Source organism: Abramis brama, assembly GCF_963993115.1.
Source record: "Abramis brama genome assembly, chromosome: 21".
Lineage (NCBI taxonomy): Eukaryota > Metazoa > Chordata > Actinopteri > Cypriniformes > Leuciscidae > Abramis > Abramis brama.
In genome coordinates, this window is record NC_139983.1 from 17,521,338 (window position 1) to 17,541,542 (window position 20,205).

The 20,205-nt window shown below is 37.4% G+C and overlaps 3 protein-coding genes across 5 annotated transcripts in view; all 3 read right to left on the reverse strand.

The window, feature by feature from the left end:
- Positions 1-4,068, reverse strand: part of bicc1a (BicC family RNA binding protein 1a) — a 34,717-nt gene extending 30,649 nt beyond the window's left edge. For both annotated transcript variants that reach the window (XM_084096751.1, XM_084096750.1), the window contains exon 1: positions 3,648-4,068. In XM_084096751.1, the coding sequence (XP_083952877.1) occupies positions 3,648-4,059 (412 nt within the window). In that variant the 5' untranslated portion in view covers positions 4,060-4,068. The remainder of the gene's footprint in view (positions 1-3,647) is intronic.
- A 756-nt stretch (positions 4,069-4,824) lies between these two features.
- Positions 4,825-7,771, reverse strand: ube2d1a (ubiquitin-conjugating enzyme E2D 1a). Its single transcript, XM_084096888.1, has 7 exons — positions 7,677-7,771; positions 6,844-6,907; positions 6,723-6,754; positions 6,529-6,606; positions 6,347-6,452; positions 5,524-5,617; positions 4,825-5,257 (listed from the first exon to the last, which is right to left on the reverse strand). Exons 1-7 carry the CDS (start codon positions 7,761-7,763, stop codon positions 5,212-5,214), a joined length of 507 nt encoding a protein of 168 aa, XP_083953014.1. The 5' UTR covers positions 7,764-7,771; the 3' UTR covers positions 4,825-5,211.
- Positions 7,772-16,592: 8,821 nt separating this feature from the next.
- Positions 16,593-18,987, reverse strand: vsx1 (visual system homeobox 1 homolog, chx10-like). Of its 2 annotated transcripts, none has more exons than XM_084097891.1 (5): positions 18,542-18,987; positions 18,085-18,163; positions 17,868-17,991; positions 17,602-17,782; positions 16,593-17,362 (listed from the first exon to the last, which is right to left on the reverse strand). In XM_084097891.1, exons 1-5 carry the CDS (start codon positions 18,924-18,926, stop codon positions 17,109-17,111), a joined length of 1,023 nt encoding a protein of 340 aa, XP_083954017.1. In that variant the 5' UTR covers positions 18,927-18,987; the 3' UTR covers positions 16,593-17,108. The 2 variants fall into 2 exon arrangements, with proteins under 2 accessions (XP_083954017.1, XP_083954016.1); XM_084097890.1 differs by having other exon boundaries at positions 17,590-17,782.
- Between the last annotated feature and the right edge of the window lie 1,218 nt (positions 18,988-20,205).

Genomic DNA, 20,205 nt, shown 5'->3' on the forward strand with positions numbered 1-20,205 from the left:
TACAACGGATTCTAATACTACAACGAGTGATTAATAATTCATAAATACACATCATTGTCTGTTTTATATTAATTTAATGCTTAAGCATCTAAATTAAGACGTAAATGTGCCTTTTAATATTCAAATTGCACATGTATGCATATAAAGAGAACTGATAAGAATGTAAAATGTGTACCTTGAAATGCAATGTAAGTCGCTTTGGATAAAAGCGTCTGCCAAATGAATAAATGTAAATGTAAATAAAGAAATCAAAATCCAAGGTAACAGACTTGTGTTTCCCTGGCAACAGCGCGCTGAGCCATAAGCACATTCCCAAAACACAACGCACTTCCTGTTGCTTCACTCAACATGCCAGACACATGCAGCATGTTAAGAATGATGCACTTAAAGGACAACTCCAGTGAAAAATGAACCTAGGGGTAATTAACACATGGTTACCGAGTCGATCTTTCCCTGGGATGCGTTTTCATGAAAATCGAATGTAAAGAGTTTTATCTCTAAAAACAGTTTGGCTTATAACGCTAGTATATGGGGCACAGAGTAAGTAAAAGTAAATCGCTAGTTAATACCACTAACAAGGCTCAAAATAGCCTCACACTAACACAGTAGCATAATGAGGGTCCCTACATGCAAACCGAAGCATTGAGAACTTTGTAAGTGTACAGACAGTTTAATAAGAAGATACTTTATAAAGACAGTACATTACGCGTTTACATGCAGGAGCCATCTTGGAAAACAGTCTCGTCAAACAAACCCGACCCACACACACATTCACACACAAAAACAAGGATTTAACTGACAGGTGTGAGATGTATTAACATTTAAAGCTTAATATATAGATTCACATCCTACTGTGACGGAGAAAAACCCACAAAACCCACAATTTTGATTACATGGCCACTGAGGGGGCATTTGATTTCCATAAAGTGCCGGAATAAACTCTGCTAAATAAACACTACATTCTTTTTAGAATTTCTTATCACACAGAATAAAAGGTCAGGCCAGCACACATTCCTCTGTTTTTAATCAAATCCAGACATCTGATGTAACAGCCATTGAAGTAAAGAGAAAACTGCATTCTAATATACACACTATTACCATAAAAGTTAGTGAGAAAAAGAAAGTGTAAGAGAGGAGTGCGTTTGCATGTTTTTCCCTTCTAATTTCCACTTGCGTGAGTGATTATTTGACGTAAAGTATGACTATCTTTCTTTGGTGCTTCCCGACAAAACCATAAAGCTGCTCAGATTCCCTTACGTGAACATGAATCATAGGTGATGATCCAATTCCTTCCATTAGTCTTTCTAGTCTATAAAAATGAGTTGATTTAGTTGTGGTCTGGTCAAAGGGGAAAAGCACAAGAATGGGTCTCCCCTCTGTTTCTGCCTCGCTACGTTCGCCAATGTTATTTTTAAGAAAAATGGTTTTAATTGTAACCCTCTCTGTCATGTTTCTCTCAGCCTCTCTCCCATTTCCCGGAAAAGGGGAGCAAAACTTTGCCACACAATAAACCTTCACACAAAAAACACACATCACTGGATTTATGATCACGCCTACTGCTCATCCGACCAATCAAAACAACAACCGTTCAAACACCTCCAGATGTTGCACATCATCCGGAGCAAAGGGATGATTACGAGTCACTGAATCATAGTGTGGGAAAAATGTCCACATCACTACACCAATGATTGTAGAGTAAGTATATAAGTTTGTGTGATGTAAAAGGTGTTGTTGAACATCTCGAAAATCTGGTTGCCTTGCTATGGAAGTTTTCCTGGTGCTCTTGAGGTCTCTCATTTTGAACTGACCTTTGACCTGGGGTCCAAATGTCAGGGAAGCAGTCACTCATGCAATTGCACACATGAACACACTCAAATGTGGTAGAAAGGTGCCGAGGGTCTTAGTTTTTCCATGTTTCCCAATACACAACTACGTAGAATAAATAAAATGCACATACACATATATAAATGAATGTCATCTATGGCCCTAACTACATTGAGTATGGTTGGTTTGAATGCATGTTAACAAAAGTAGTCTTTGTAAACTAGAGGCCCTGCTATAACAGACCAGAACTTTTGTACATGTTTAGAATAGGCCAATACCAAACCACTGACCTCAACTTGTATTACTTAAGCTTGTTTAAAATTCTAATCTGCTGAAGTTACAACAAAAGAAAAACAAAACGAACTGAACATTATTCTGCAGTGAAGTAAACTGTCCATTGCTGACAGACTGACGGTAGAATATGACGCAAATGTTGAATTGAGCTTTAACCATTTGTTTGTGTGTGTTTGTGTACAGGTTTGGCTTTACTTCTTGTCACGTTTGTGAAAATGTCCTCACAAATTTAGTTACATGACTTGTGAAGTGGTCCTTACTATTTGAAATGAATCATAAATAAGCCAAAATGTATTTTACTTCACACAAACCCATTAACATTTTTATATTTGTAGGTCTGGTTTAGGGTTAGAATATAGTAAATATCATTATCCTAGTATAAAAACACTGAATATATAAGAGGGTCTCACAAATATAACTTCAAAAGTCTGTGTTTCTATGCATTATTATGCACGTGAGGCCCAGATATTTGAAAATATTCTCACAAACATAGTGAAACACGTTAGAAATTGACTTGAGGACATTTTTTAAGGGGTCCTCAATATTTGACACACTCATACAGTAACTCAACAAAATCATGTTTTGCTTCAAATCTACATACATAAACAGGTTTTTAATGAGGGATAGTTCAACCGAAAGTCAAGCCAAGCCAAGTTACCTTTATTTATATAGCGCTTTATACAATACAGATTGATTCATAGAAGCTTTATGGTGATAAACAGGAAAATAATAATCAAAAATGAAAATTGTCCTTTCAAACCTGTATGAATTCTTCTGTGGAACATGAAGATATTTTGAGAAATGTCCCCATACAAGTGAAGTCAATGGCAACCAAAATATATTGTGTGTTCCACAAAAGAAAGGCATTCAGGTTTGGACCAACATGAAGGTGAGTAAATGGTGACAGAATTTAAATTTTTGGGTGAACTATTCCTTTAAGTTTGGATCTTCTCACTGGGATAGTGAAACTAGTATGTGTGTGTCGAAAGACTATGACAGTGATGACCTTGATTGATCAGTAATATTGATCTCATATTCATCATATCTTATATATTTACATTTTATTGTGGTACTTTGAAATGACTGGAAATAAGCAAGCATTTCATGTAAATATTTCATGACACTAAAATAAATTAAATACATGAACTTATTTCTTAACCATGATCAGTTACGAAAGTCTAACCTCAACATATTTGTGCTAAATGAACGTGAGAAGCTTAGTGCATGCAAGAGCCTAAGTTCAAATGCCAAGTTCCCAAAAATGATTGTTAGTTAATGTGAATGTCTGTCGTCGTACTTAGCTAAATAAAACATCCCAATACTGGTCTACATGCTCCACACAACAAGCAGCGTAGTCAACACATCTCCTTCGAGATGTAGGCTACTTCGAGGAAACATTGTGATATTTTTAGACAGAACTATTTATGTGACTCGACGCCAAGCAACACTGCAATGTTAGCTAAAAGTATTTTCAAAACATAAAACTGTCTTCCCAGTTCTTTTAGGGAGTTTTTAAGAAGTTAACATACCCAGCAACATAGTTTCTAGTTTCTTGCGGTCAACTCGAAACCTCTCCTCGGTCCAGTCTGGGTCAGGCGGGGAGATGTGCCCGCAGATGCCGCTAGAGTCATCCTCAGACACGGCAGACGGTGAGTCGTCGCTCCGCTCGCTGCTGGAGCAATGATCATGATGCATGAAACTCAGCGGCTCAGCCATTGCACCCATAAAGCGTTTCAAACTTACTAAACGGGGTTCATATGTAAAACAGGCAAACGGCAAGTCAACATTAGGAGAAAAACATTCCGAATTCCAGGCAAGTTTTTTAAGTCCCTTAAAGTTACTGCCCCCGAGAAAATCAATCTGCCCGTTAATTCCTCTCCCCTCCACTTTTCCTCTGGCTCCAGGACCAGAACACACTATAGTTGGAGGACATGGATGCATGGATGGATTATGCTCCTATGGGAGCATTCACGTGTCAGGATAACCGCCCACTCTCCTCCCAAACTTTCTCATCATCATATCCAGTTCGCGCGCCTAGTTTCTCATGCATGCGCAGAAAATAAAACATTCGTAGTGTTTAAAAAAACCACTTTGCATGCACCTCTTCAGTGATTCTGTGATTAGCATGCTTTCTTTAAAATACATTTTTTGGGGAAAAAGAAACGCTGGCAGTGGTGAAATAGTTTTTTTTTAAAGTTTTTTTTATCACTCCCCTTAAAAAATACTCATTTAAATAAACGTTTGTAGTGCGGCCTTGTTTTTGTCATGTGACAGGCGTGTGTGTGTATGATATATATATATATAAGGTGCTAAGGAAGTGTATTTTTTTCTGCTTTATGTGTACATTAAATAACCATTTTTTTTGTAGAAAACTCTATAACATAGACAAAAAGATTATTCTTCTATTAAATCACGTATTTTAAACATTTTTTTTTTAAAGATGTAATTATGAGGACGTCACTGAAACTTATATATAAAAACAACCTTTATAAAAACGCATTTATAAAAGCGTCTCTGCATGAAATGAAATTCTTTATGGTGGGAATCAAACGGAGGAACATCGCCATCTAATGGCACAAATCCACCACGCAGCGTGAGCAGTTTATGTAGTTTGATCCCTGATGTGAACCAATTCCAAATCACACACATATGGAAAACATCTCATTCTCTTTCTTTCTAATAATGCTAGAGTCATCATAAAACAGCTGCAGCCAGACACATATTTTTTAATAACACCTTTTAATGCAAAAACAATAAAAATGATCCAGTATTGTATTTATTTCTATACAATAAAATTACTAAAATGTAGCTAATCCATTTGAAAATAAAACAATATTTTTTTGTTATGTGTTAACTGACACATCCTGGTTGTTCCAGGATGCCTCTGTGAACAGAGACAAGTGACTCAGCCTCCTGAACAAGGATTTTCTGTATAGTTGTGCGTGTATGTATGTATATGTGTGTGTGTGTGTGTGTGTGTGTGTGGTGGGGAGGTTCATCTGTTGGTAAACATCTTGTTTCTGTACAGGTGCATTGTGGAGCCGTGTGCAGTAATAATGTCCATGTGCAATCATTTCAAATCATGCCGTCCAGTTACATTGCGTACTTCTGAGTCCATTCCCTTGCCAGTCTGTTATACCTAAAACACAGGAATAGCCATCTTCATCCAAAACAAAAGTACTCAGCTGATATTAAAATGAGTATTCATGAAGTGCCAGCTTTACAGCTGAAAATTTAGAGTAATTTGGTACTTAAACATTTTACGTATTGTTTGATAGTAATAAAAGAAAGTGTAGAAAAATATGAACCGCACAGAAGAAGATGGTTCATGCAGATTGCTAGTTATTTTAGCAATAAAAACAGTGAAAGAGAGAGAGAGCCATACATACACACAAAGTCACTTACTTATCTTTGTCAGATTTGTAGATGTGTGCAATATCTGGAACTAAAGGGTCATCTGGATTTGGGTCACAAAGTAGTGAGCATATGGATAATAAAACTGGGAAAACAACAACAGAAAACAGCAGAATCGTTTAAGTGGTGTTGATAAAAGTAACGTGAACACTGCTCATATTTTATGAAATAGTCACTTTATGTGCTTAATGCTGAATCCCTTTTAGGTATATATTTATATTCTTTGCAAGGGCAAACTTTCCAATATAAATTCATTTTCCAGTTATACTTACTGTTGACACATTTTCCAGGTTAAATAAACATTATTTCTTACAGTATAAAAAATAAAAATGTTGTTTTGTAATTAATGTTCTATTTATTAAAACCAAGTATATTTCTCATCAAGTTAGTGCCTTATAAGCGTTTTTACATCTTTTTCAAAATAATAACTATAAGAACGCAGTGACAGGCCAAGTATGGTAACCCACACTCGTAATTTGTCCTCTGCATTTAACCCATCCAAAATAGTGCACACACATTAGGAGTAGTGAGCCATTACACACAAAAAGAAGTAATATGGCGTGCTTTTTCTTAACGCTCTGTTGAAAATGTCTTGTGTGTTACATACTCTGGGTTGGTTGAACTTACTCCCGGACGCGTTTTTGGAGCCAGCATACCTTGAGTAAGCCAGGTTAGTTTGATAAGGGTCAGAGCTAAACTCTGCAGGAAAGTATATCTTGAGGGCTAGAGTTGCCCAGCCCTGATGTAGATGTTATCAAATTGGACATGTTTATGATGAAAAGACCATCCAGGTTGGATAAGAGTGTTCTCTAACCTTTGGATACCGTGAGGGCAGGTGACCACTGGGAGCGCAGAATGTCCAAACAGATGCTTCCATTACTGTTGATATTTGGGTGGTAAATTTTTGTTGTGAAGGCAAGCTGTCAGAGAAACATAATGTCAAATATTTAAGATCAGATAATCTATGGATGAGGTAAGAACAGATGTAATTCTCACCTTTGGTGGTTTAAAGGGATAATCAGTCGGGAAATGGATTGTGAGGAAGAAAACCCCTCCTTGATATGGACTATCACCCTAGATGGGAGATAAAGAAAGAGTTTGTGTATGACCGGACCTAATTCCTTTTTTACTGAACCAATTACTAATTCCACAAAATAAACATTGACCTAAAATTATTCATGTGTACTTACTGGGCCCATTATTGTCGCCTGCCAGTGGAACACTGAAAGAGCAAATCAAATATATTGAGAAGACTGTCCTGTCAAAGAATTGAAGGCCATAATTGAGTATGTTGTTGGCGGAGACACTTACAGTCCTCTCCGAGTGGTCCGGCTGAGCACTGCGAGGGTGGATCCCGTTGCAAGTCCTGTAGCTCCTACAAATACAGTAGAAATGGACGAGAACATTTCTATGTGTCAAAAACAGATTTAAGAAGTAAGATTTCAATTCGAACAAGGATAAAGGTTTACGTGCATATTTCTGACAGTTTAAAGTGAAATCAAGTTTTGATATATTCATATTAACATTCGCAAGCTCCAACCCTACTCTTATAAATGCAAGGTTTTAGAAATAATTTGATCATTTTCTTTAGTTTTGGTTTTTAATTATTTCTATTTAGCTTTAATTTATCTTTATTTCTGCTTTAGTTTTAGTAAATTTTTATACAACATATATATATATACACTCACATTATATAATGTTGTCAAGACTTTCAGATTACATTTATTTTTTAATATAACATATAACATATGTTTTATTGTTATATTATTATAACGTAACATTATATTTTACATATTTATGTATTTATGTTTTTAATGTACTCACTGTCTAAACCGACTATTCTTTCTATTTAAATATGGCTAACCTTGTTTAACTACAGCTGCTTAAAACATCCCTCGTCGATGGCATAATTATCACATTTATAATCTATTATTTTCTGATGTCTTAAGACTTGAGTTCGCTTTGTTTTCGACATAAAGATCTTTTCATCTGGCCGAAAAATAAATTCTTCTGATCTTCCGACTTTACATAGTAATGTGGACAGAGAGATAGTTCACTGTATCTGTCGTGTGTAGATCTATTGGATCGACTTAAAGCTAATCTACTTTTAAGACATTTAATCTATTAAGAAATATAAATATTACCTTCTGAATCCTTTTCAAAGCCATCAGATCTCCGCTTCTTTTCTCCGCCTGAGGATGTGAAGAGTACAATAATAAGAGAGCGGACATGAGGGGAGTTTAATTCAAAATAAAAGTCTCTATAACCTGTTATGACGAGGGAGGGAAAAGTGAAAAGCTTCCCATAATAACTGCTGGTCTAGGATCAGTTTTCTCCATAATAATAGCATATTAGCGAAGCAGATTTGGCAGACGATCCGGTGCGTATCTGTGTTTGGGCTCTGGAGAATGTCAAAGGTTTATTTACAATGTGTTTTGTTGATTTCTTGAACGCAAAGGCTAATCAAAAGTGTTGAAGTTAGCACTGAACAAAAACTCAGGCGTTCTCAGCAATGAGTGGATTCTGAGGTCTGCACACAAATCCTCTCATTATTACAAAATAAATAAATAAAAATAGCTATATGCCCGCTAGTAGTAGTAGTAGTAGTGCTACTAAGTCGGGTGATACGAAATACGAATATAAATAGGAGAGAATAATAAGCACGAGTTTGTGTGTTTTAGGAGTTAGTAATAAGGTAAATATGTAACCCGTCTTGATACCTGTAGGGCAAAATGATTCACTGTTTCGAAGCGTTCGGAGACGCCACACGCTGGTGACCCCTGCTGGTCAGAACAGTGTAAATGCAACAAAACTCAGGCCAAACATGCATAAAAACACCTTTTACAAACCCATTGCAAATGTTTGAATGTTAAATATATCAAATGCAATCAACTGATCATCTAATAAGATTAAATAGCAAGTGTCTGTATAATATGTGTTCTTTTAACAGTTTTTGATTGTTACATGGATGGCTCAGCTAAACAGGCCAATAAGAGACTATTAACTTCTATTATTCCTTTAAATATGAATGGCTAATTAAACCGTCTACAAATGTATCGAACTGATCAGAGATCAGGTAAAAACCATAGACACTAGTTAAATGGTTCGACACTGGGTCAGTGCATCCGCATGATTCATTCACACAGCCTACAGTCTATGGTTCACAGAGAGCATCGCCCCCCAGCGGTGAACCATTGAAGTAACGAAGCCTCCTTTACTAAAATCAGATGACTTTGGCAGTTTGATACCAACGGCAACCTTCCGATTTCTCTCTTGAATCCATCACGGAAGTGACTGTGAGGAGGTGATTTTTTTAATAACTCATCCGCTTAATATTAAAGGTGCTCTAAGGCTAAGTGATGTCACGCATTTTTTAGGCCAAAACATTTTTTGTCACATACAGCAAACATCTCCTCACCATCCGCTAGCTGCCTGTCCCCTGAACACACTGTAAAAAAACGCGGTCTCTGTAGACAGCCCAGCCTCCACAAACAGCAACAAAAACAAACTGGGCTAACCTGCACCACGAAACATAAACTGTTCCAGCCAATAACCGACAAGAAGGATTTGGGGGTGGTGTTTGGGTGGTTAGTGCGCGGATGAGGAGGAGGGAGGGTCTAGCTAGCCTCCGTTTTGTTTGACAATACTTTAAAGTCCCTGTAAAGGCAATTAAAAAAAAATTCTAAACACATAATAAATGTTAGAAATGTATTGCTAAAACACATTACAAAGACTATGAACTGTGAAGTACTGAATTGTGGAGTTAGACCGTTAAACAGTTTTTCACCATAGCTGTGTTCAGGATTTTTAGGGCTAAAACGGCGGCTCGATGACGCACTGGAGCCACCGAGTTCCTGGCCCCGCCCCTACTGTTGATAACGCACTGGAGCCACTCAGGATAGTAATAGTACTCGAGCCACTGAGGCTGGCCCCTCCCCTAACAATATAACTAGAGCACATTCGCATCAGTTTGCCGCCGCTCAATCGCGAGTTACTGTCAGTACTAGTAGTTACAACCTTACAGTCTATGGTTACAACCATAGATATCATATATAAACGCTAGATGTCTTATGGCGCAGTCACTTCCGGCATCACCGTTCGGCCATCTTACCACAGTGAAACTGTGCATTAGGTGAGTGATCAGCATGCACACAAATCCTCATATCTCGCTGAAATATTGACGGATTTACAAACGGTTTGGTTTCTTACAAACGTTATTAACGTGGCTATAATTCCGATAATTATTCATATGTATGCAGTGTATGTATGTAGTGTCATAACTACATCTCTGACGTTTATAACAAACCAAACCGTTTGAAAATCGGTAGAAAATTGAGCAAGTTATGGTTATTTAAAAGTATATGCACCATTAAACGAGTGAGCGAGCACACTGTGGCAAGATGGCCGCCACGTGCGGACGTCGACCTGCATTGGCCAGCCGTGCGCACGAGACATCTAGCCTTTATATATGGTATCTATGGTTACAACAGCCGAGCCTACAGTTAACGTAGCTAGCTATGCCTTCGTCACGGAAATGCGTATTACCTGGATGCGATCACGTACAAAACAGATCGGTGTCCTTTATTTAAATTTCCGAAAAACGATCACATCAAGAAAAGGTGGATTAGCAGTAATTTTGTGAAGAGCCACCTTGATGGAGAGCTGAGGATCACCACCAACACCTGTAGTGATCATTTTACACATGATAGTTAAGTTTTATAAACTTTAGTCAGAGACAACTGGGATTCACTGATAATCCGCTGTGTTAGGCCTACTGGTGAATGGGGCCGAACCGACTATCTCCCGCCTCGGCCAGAGTCGGCCTTCATCCTCCCGTCCCGCCGACAACTGGTGCCATCATCGGCAGTGCGTGCCCACCAATGACTGTAAGTTGCCTTGTGTGCTTATATGTTATAATTATAGTAGTATATATATAGTCCATTCCGGCTGTAGCGGTGACAGTTGAGTGTGGCGCCGACGGCAGCTTTCCCGCTTTCCCGCGAGTGGGCGTGGTTTCAGCGCAGCCAGCGGACTTTGCGGGTGACATCACGGACACTACCGCTGAGTCCCAATTCGCCTACTTATACTACGACCTAAAAGTATGTACTTTTTTTGTGAGGAAAAAGTACATACTTTTGAGTGTGTAGCAAAAGAGTATGCACGTTCTGGGACATACTTCGATGACGTCATGCAACGTGAACTTGAACGTGGTTGCCTAGTTACGCACACCTCAACTGTTAACAAAACATTTTACATTTCATTCATTCTTATATGTCCAATATCATTTTATTTACTATTCCCATCTTTTTTTCCACAATACATTTACAATGTGTTTTACCAAATTGAGGAGTGAAGCAGGGCGTCGTCGTCGTAGATCAACCAGACGCAGGTCGTTTGTGAGGCGGCTGGTTCTGACGTTCATGTGCAAATGTGTAACGAAAGCTATTTTCTGAGTTAAAATATTTAAAGTTTAAAGTGTAACTATTGTTTAACGTATTTTATACTTAATCTTATACTTATGTATAATACTTAAAAATACCCCGATGAAAATGAACCATGCTTTTACTATAGTAAAAGTGTATGTGTGTAACCATGTTTCTTTGGTTGGACTGATAAAGTTAACATTTGTACAGCCACAGTATTACTACAAATAAGTCAGACAGAAACATCAAAATAAATACATAAAAAAGACACTTGAATGACACTGTAGAGCCTTTTTATTTATTGTTTTGTAGCCTGCAATGAGGCGCTCAGTATCTTCATCGGACCCTACAAGATAAACACGGTACTTTTTTGGCACAACATAAACCCATTAATATTACGAGACAATAAAATACTTTTATTAGGGTTAAACATTTGAATTCTTAACGTTACACTTAAAAACTGAGGGCGCATCTCCGCTGCTGCATCCGACTGCCAGGTTTACATTACCACAATCACCGCAAAGCTCTTCCCTCCCGCACGCAATGGGTTGTGGGCAATATTAGCCCTAAGAGTGTGCATTGATCTGCACTTCGAATTCTAACCGGAAATAGTAGACCATCCGGGTATCTTTGGAACACTCATTTCAACATGCTACGATTTGGGACGTACTAATTCTAGTTTCGCATACTATTTAGGATGGATAGTATGCGAATTGGGACTCAGCATACGTCCATATTTTTTACAGTCTATGTTTGATACACGCTGACGCTCCGATACACTGATTCGAAACGAAAAATTAGTAAAGATTACGAAGCTTCAGTTCAGTTCAGTTTCAGTTTATTGTCCCCTAAGGGAAACTTGTCTTGCAGCGATAAAGCAGTGTTTCGAAATCTGCCAACGAGGTGGAAAGCTAAAAAATAGGATAACGCTCAACTGCTTCATTATCACCAACTTTGACTGTGACTTCAGCTTCACATACCTGATTTTGCTGCAGATCGGATAAACATCATGTTTATCAACATCAAATGTCCGGCAGCTAAGGAAACCTGTAAAAAATTGTAAGAAAAAATAAATTTTGCTTGTGTCTGTAGAACTATGCAAACTCACACAGTGCATGAAGTAGTAATGCCTGAGTATACGCTACTATTACTTCAAGATACTGATGTAGCCTAAGCAGCACTAAACTCCAATGTACTGTTAAGGTAGAAGCTGGTGCAATTCAGAGGCCTGTTACACAGACACTTGACACTGGTAGCCTACTTTTGTTTCAGTTTTGCCTAAGAGCATGTATGATTACTTTGGGAAATTACTATTACAGCTACCTTAAGTGTGCTTAGTCACTTACTCATGTAATCCAAATAATGTGATCGGCTGCTTGCATGCAACAGTAAAAGACGGCTGCAAATGCTCTGTGAATTATGTGATGGACAAAGTTACTGCATTAATGGGCATGGATCTCTTTAAAGCTCTTAAACTGTGCATTAAAGGAGATACAATCCTGCCAGAGCCTGCCACAACCTCAGCATCTTGCTCTTCAGAACCAGTGTTACAGCTCTCTACTCAAGTGGACTCATCCTCAGTAGGATGTCTTGTAGGGTTTATGCATAAAGTCAAAGTGCCAGATTCAGTCATGCCAGTACGACAGAAATTACGGCACTTGCATTTTATTCTGACAACTGGGACCCCTATTTGCGATGACTGTCAAGGCGATCTCTGAAGGAAGAGGTTTGGGATGAAAAGGCTAAAAGAAAGAAAATATGATGGTTAGATCGAGGTGGTTTTCCAAACAAGGATTTTTGCCCACAAATGTAAAAGAGATCATTCTCATTTTAAAGAAGTGGGACTCACTACACAGCCAATACTGTTTTCTGCTGTAAGACTCACTGCAGAGTCAATGTCCCCATCTGCTGCTGGACTCACTGCAGAGTCAATGTTCTCATCAACTGTGGGACCCACTGTACAGTCAATGTCTTCATCAACTGTGGGACCCACTGTACAGTCAATGTCTTCATCAACTGTGGGACCCACTGTACAGTCAATGTCTTCATCAACTGTGGGACCCACTGTACAGTCAATGTCTTCATCAACTGTGGGACCCACTGTACTGTCAATGTCCCCATCTGCTGCTGGACTCACTGCAGAGTCAATGTTGATAACAACTGTGGATCGGAGATTGGAGAACTTCCATCTCCAGCAGATCCTCAGCAGTGTGGAAGACTTCAGCACTACTGATTCTGTTTTACACACCCTCAAAATTTTTCCAAACATGTATGAATTTCTTGTGAACACAAAAGAAGATATTTTGAAGAATATGGGTAACCAGACATTGAGTTCTGCATATGGATTCAATGGCTACCATCAACTGTTTGGTTACCGACATTCTTCAAAACATCTTTATTTTGTGTTCAGCAGAAGAAAGAAATTCATACAGGTTGGGAACAACTTGAGGATGACAAATTTCTTTTTTGCCCGTTTTCATTGGTGATTAGATTCTGAGTTCAGCACACTTGCAAATCCTCTGATTATAACAATTATGTAAATGAGATTCATTGTGCATTCAGCTTCATTGATTATAACGGAACTTTATAATGGAGATCGCGACGAATTGAGATGAGTGACAGCTTTTTAGTGGTTATAAAGGGAGCGCTCTTTGTGCACTTTCTGCCATGCCAAGTCCCCCATACAGTCGGCCTATATGCTTGCTTTTCTGTTAAAATTAACCGTGGTTTGTGAACGTATACGCTTTATGCTGGGACACATGTTGTGCGGTGACACATAACTTTAACTATTTCATGGCGAAGCCCATCTCCTTAGCTTTACCCTGGAATTGCTTCACCCTCCGCCTAAAAGTGTGTATGTTCCCAGGTAATGATAATCTGTATACCTTGAATACACTAGTATAAAGTGATTTAGATGCATGTAGATGCAGCCCCAAATGTAGCCTATAAACAGGAAGGAAAGGGGACTGGAAGGGCAGAGTGTTTAGTGGATGGGTGGTAAGGGATTACTGTAGGCCTAATTCATTTTTGATGCAGGATGCAGATGTTATGTATGCTAATCGCAAATTAGAGCTAATCCCAATAAACAACATATCAGACAGAATTACTGCCTGCTTCCTCTGCTGTGGACCTTACTTCACTGTGGTGTGTGAGTTACATGTTTACTGGTTGAAAATAATCTGCTTTTGTTTGTGTGGTTTTGTGTCCATATCTTTCATATCACTTGTCTGTCATGTGTGTTCAGAGATACCTTTATGTAATATATGTTACTCATGCAGGATCATTGTTGCCTTGGAGTAAATGTTTTCTTTTGAATATTAACCAGGATTGTATACGAATAGGCTAAGTAATAAATAAATTAATTTGATTTCATTTGTTTGTTTTATTAAATTTATTATATATATATATATATATATATATATATATATATATATATATATATATATATATATGTTATTAACACACATCCTCAGATTAAGCATAAGGTTTAACTGATTTATTTGATTTATTGCAGTTGGGCTTGAGGCATTCTTTCATTCTTTCACTACGAGACCAAAACAACCCTGTTATTGCATCATTATGCATCTCATTGGCTTTAGATTCAGGACATTGAAAAATTGTACAGTATGTGAAAAATTGTAAACAAACACAAATAAATATTAATATAAAGATTTATTAGTGTATTTGTTTACCAGTTGAGGTATAGGCATGCACAGATGATGCTCTCTGATAGAGAACCTTTAGCAGCTGAACTAAAATTGCAACATGGCTAGCACCTGTGCTTTAGTTCTGCATTAAAATGCCAAATGGTCTCGCTTCAGACAACCTTGTCAAATTCATCAGGAAAACGCTGAACCAAATCAGCTTTGTTCAGATATGTGATTCCACAGGGCTTGCCAAAGGACTGTTGTGTGCCAAATGCACATCTGTATGTTTAGAGCTCTTTGCGCTACTAAGCTACTTACAAATTAGCGGTGGACATAATATTTTCAATTCATCATTATCATAAACATCACAGCTTTGATCTCTGCCAATCCCTTCAGCGTTCTCTCTCCCTCTCATACACACACGCACATACAGAAAGTACAACAAACATGGCTAATTTTTACAACTAGTGCTTGGCTCTGGAGCATCTGAAAATCTCCTGTTTGAGGTCAAAGTTAAGCATATTACCAGAACAGATGCTGCATTGGGATATATATATATAATATAATAAATATATATAAATATTTTTTATTTTTGTATATATTTTTTTAATTTTTTTATCTTTTGGAGTACATAGAACATGGATGTTTTTAGTCACGCGGCTCTCTGGAATTGGCCTACTTCTTATTGTTGAATCGTGACATTCAGCTGTCTGATATTTCGCTGTACATCATGTTATTGGGCTACTGTCAGAAAATGAAAACAATAACCTTGTCATAAGTCACACTGTGCACACAGGTGTTTATGTAACTCTATTATATATGCCCTAAAATCAGGTTATTTTGTTTTTCATTAATGGACATTTCTAACAAGGCAGGATTATCTTCCTGTCTAACCCTGTGCATAATAGTTTAAAAAGGACCCATCATCTATAATTGTTATTTTGTTAAGGGCAGTTGGCACGAAAGATTATTGGGATCAGCAGTGATTGATAATATTTTAATAGATTTAATTCCTATGTCCTGAGCTTGTCTCAGGCTGAAGTGTTTTAATCTCTGTTTTCATGCCCCTCTTCTCTGCTAATCTGTTTTTCTATTATTCTCTTTAAAGCCCTAACAAAACAATTACTTTCCTAATGTCATATTATTGAGATTAGATACTATCAAATGGTTTATTTAGCCATTATAAATGATAGTACATTTCAAATAAACTTTATACTAACATGCCAATTAAAATAATAATAATAATCATTATTATGATCTTCATTGTGATTATGTTTATATTAAAGACTATTAAATTAATTGTAAATTGTTGTTTTTAAGTTATGTATTTGTGATCTGAAAATATGAATTATGATGATTATGCTACGGTGTTAGAGCTAAACCATTACATTAAACAATTGGATAATGAAGTAATATTTATAACTACTGATAAACTAAATTTGATAATATAACAAAACATTGTGTTTATCGGTTTCCATTGACCTTCAGTAGGATGTGAGTGTAAAGATCTAAATAAAATCATTCCTCAGAGATAGAATTAAAATAAACATGGTTTCGAGGTGATGTTCTTGCAATGGTGCACTTAACACGCCTGCAGTGGAGTAGAGCCTTTGTTGAGGTTTTTTAAATAAAATAAAAAATATCTGGACAAAGCTCATAAAAGCAGGCTGACATGAATTAAAGATGATTTGGCTATTGAATAGTCTGACAGTTTCTGGGAAACAAATAGCTTAACCTAGTTGTTGTTTGGCTTAAATGTACCTTCATATTTTTTCCCCAGATGGTATTTGTGTAACAGAACATCTAACGGGTCAGCAGCATCCATACTGGAAGCCTTCTTTATACCTTTCTCCTGTCCTTGACAGCAAAAAGACTGGCCCCAGTGATGAAATGAGCCAATTTCTTATCCTTCCATGTGGCAACTCAAGGTAATTCTCTTTGACATGTATTTACTTTTAGTCTACTGAAACAAAGAAACAGAAAGCTGGAATCAAAAGCATAAAATGTTTAATTTTTTGTCATGATGTGGATTTGTTTTTGCTGGTATTATATTGCTCTGATGACACTGATCGATGCAAAACATTCATCATCACAGCAGGTAAAGTGCTTTTAAAATCCTTTCTGGGAACTTTCTGTTCCCCAAAAACACGCCATATTACAACAGGGAAATATTATGACATTCACAATAGTGGTGCTGAACAAGTGGTCACCCTGAAGCGGCTGAGATTTTTTTGACAGAAAAAGAAAGAAACGTATATGAATAATGCCCATGAACGTATCATAAAACATGTAATTTAACACTTTTTACATTAATAATTATTACACATCAAAGATAAAATCATTCAGAATAAAACAGTCTCTAGTATTCAAACATTTGATGAACGACAAAAAAAAAAAAACATAACACAGGAATGCTGACAAACAAAACCATTGTCAAAAGGTGAGATATTGTAAACTGATAGTCCTTGTATATGCACTTCAAAATTGTCCATATTCGTTTGCATATTTAACTCTCATTTTCAGAATCGCTGCTGTCTCCTGTGCGAGGTGGTGATCTTTTCAAAGTGCTTTTACTCTCTTGTTTGGAAGTGCTGGACAAGTCTATTGCCATGTCCTCTGAGTCGTCCGCTCCATTGGCTACGCTTGACCATGTCACGTCGCTGTCTTTCCCCTTGTGTTCCTCTGAATACGAATCTGAGTGCGTCGATTCAGGTGTGCCGGGAGGTTTTTTCCCTATTTCCAGAGACTTTTTGTGCATTCCTAAAAGAATAAAATGCCGACACCATTAAAAATTGTTTTGAAATATTTATAGCTCTTCATTTAATTACAATTACTAGAGGAATAATGTTTAAGCCTAATTCACATATATTTAAGTCTAAACATTCAAGTATGGACAACACCAGACAGACGTTCACAAGACACCTCAGCTATGTATTCAAGTGATCAAATACATATTTGAGTCTTTAAGTACTAAATAGGAAAACCACCTGCTGGCTCACCTAGAAGCCAGGGAGCGCATGAGCCCATCATTCCATTCTTGGCCGAGTTGATGATGGATTCTGGAAGTGGAATCGAGTGACGGACCATGGCACCGTACAGCCCGTATTCTGCCATGACACTGCTGCGGCCCCAGCACTTCTCTCTTTTCCTCCACTTAGCACGGCGGTTTTGAAACCATACCTGGACAGAAACAAACCTGGGCATTAGCTATTTGAGAAAGAGAGAGAAATATCAAGAAAGGAAAAAACTGTGGAAGTCATCCTACCTGTATCCTGTCCTCTGGTAGCTCTGTCTTCATGGCCAGCATTTCTCGTGCGTAAACGTCTGGATAGTGCGCTTCATGGAAGGCTTTCTCCAGCTCCTCAAGCTGATGCGAGGTGAAAACTGTCCTAAAAATCAAAACAAAATGTGTGGTTGAGACACCGACACACCAGATCCTTATAGAATAAACATTTAATGTGACATTTCATTTCTTTACATACCTGTGCCTTCGCTTCTTCCTCTTTTGAGAGTTCCCTGAGTTTTTTCCATCATTGTGATCCCCGGAAAGACAATCATCATCTGTAAATAAATCAGCTTTTTGTTAATAAAAAATAAATTAACATAGGAACATATGTTGGGCAAAGGGCAGACAAAGCTGCATCAAATAAATAAATAAAAAAGTAAAAATGTACACTTAATGTAAAAATGTGCTAAGGTTTTATTTAAATAAATAAAAATAATAATATTACTGAATTATTTTTTAAGAGTGATGTCGAGCAGAAATCTGTTACCAGTTTTCAAAACGTATTAACTGTTAGAAAAAAAAAATCTGATTCCATCAAATTGATAAACAAAGTTTTACGTTAATCAAAAACATAAATTTGCAGGGCCAGTTTCAGCACCAGCTGTTGTGAACAGCTCTTCGGCTCATTCATAACCAAATAAAGTGATTTGTACCGGAATAGGCGTCCCGTTGCTGTTCCATGTTCTGCATGAAGTGGCTCTCTGTCCGTGACTGCAGGAGCGGGATGTGGCTCGGGAGAAAACACGGGGCCCCGGGAGGTTGTTGTGCCGCCAAACTACAGAGAAAACCCAAGCCGAGCGGCAAAGAGCCTCCCGGGAAGGCAAATCCTCCGACCGCCGCGCTCTGCCCCTCTCCATTGACCACTGCGCCCGGACCGGACTGATGCGGCTGAAGATCCGACTCCAGACCGAGCAGGTCTGTGATTGCGAAACCTTTGGACCGAAATCCAGATCCATTGAGGCGTGATTTGTCGATTCCGAATGAGGGATACAGTTTAACCTTAGGTTTTTCGTCTATAGCCTCTTCTCTTCCTGTCATGGTGGCAGTTTGTTTAATTCACTTTCTCTCTGCGGAGGTCAGGCTGGTGGGACGGTTAAGCGCTCTGGCGGGACCATTTATCCTTCTGTCCAATCCAGCAGATCATCGCACTGTCCAATCAGATCTAACTTCAGATGTGTCTTCCAAGAGGAGGCGTTTCCCTTTTTCAATCACAAAGGATTAATTGCCACCAATTTTCCCTTTAATCCGATAAGGATTTTCCTCCGCTGAATTGGTCCTAAGTAGTTTTTCCCTTTAGAGATGGAAGATTTCACTCATGTGCGCAGCCTCTCGTTATTGAAAATGTTTATATGGGACATTTCAGTTGGAATCAGAATGTAGGCTATTAATTATTAGACATGAGAAACCGGAACAAGATCAATATTCAACATTTTAGTGGCTAACTGTGTATGACTATAAAGCCTATAGTTTCGTGATATTTGATGTGTATATCCTAAAGGCTTATTTATCGTTCGATAGCAGTAGCCTATAATCTAATTTCAAATAATTTCTATAATGGCTAAATTACTTTGGAGACTTACTTGGAGACTTTGAAAACTTCACTAGGCTAATAAAGGAAAAAAACGCAGTTTCTCCTCTAGTCTTATATTTTTACATAGGCTAAATTAAGAAAAACTTAAATCTCATTGCCAAGCTTGCACTGGACTGTAGACATTTAGTTTGATTTTAAATACAATTTTAAATTCGTTTTTGCTTTTTGAAGAAATGATTTCGCTGCCTTAATAAGCCCATTAAAAACGAGCCAGACAGGCTAGCGTTTAAAACAATAATAACAATGGCAAAATGATTTTATGTTGGTGAATAATAGCATAATAATAATAAAGTATTATTATTATTAGCCTATTATTATTATTATTAGCTATTATTTTGATATTTACTGTGATAACATAGCCTACATTATTTTATAATATGTCTAAGATTTATCATTATTTAATTAAACTATTATGTATCAGTGAATCAATATTAATGAAACAATATTAATTATATTTATAAAAGACTAGAAAACAACAGCTAAAATTAGTCCTAATGTGCATTTATATTTTACACAAAACGTTCTGGCCATTATTGTTTTTTGTTTTTTTATATTCGCAACATGATTAACACGTGTCCTCACCAAGATCATTTCAGGCAAACCAGTCTCCAGTCGCAGTTATAGATCTAATAATTCCATCTTTAATTTCCTGTTGGCAGATATTGGAATAAAAAAAAAGTAATTATCTTGACGTGATCACAGAATCTGCTTTATTTCGTTCACTGA

Excerpts from the sequence above, each read along its gene's own strand:
- ube2d1a (XM_084096888.1), bottom strand. The coding sequence starts at position 7,763 with ATGTCCGCTCTCTTATTATTGTACTCTTCACATCCTCAGGCGGAGAAA. Across the intron at positions 5,618-6,346 it reads TGCCCTCACGGTATCCAAAG|TTTTATTATCCATATGCTCA; the intron begins GTTAGAGAACAC and ends TTGTTTTCCCAG. Across the intron at positions 5,258-5,523 it reads TACAAATCTGACAAAGATAA|GTATAACAGACTGGCAAGGG; the intron begins GTAAGTGACTTT and ends CCTGTGTTTTAG.
- vsx1 (XM_084097890.1), bottom strand. The coding sequence starts at position 18,926 with ATGACAGGAAGAGAAGAGGCTATAGACGAAAAACCTAAGGTTAAACTG. Across the intron at positions 18,164-18,541 it reads GCAACGGGACGCCTATTCCG|ATGATGATTGTCTTTCCGGG; the intron begins GTACAAATCACT and ends ATTTATTTACAG. Across the intron at positions 17,363-17,589 it reads GCTTCTAGGTGAGCCAGCAG|GAATGCACAAAAAGTCTCTG; the intron begins GTGGTTTTCCTA and ends TTATTCTTTTAG.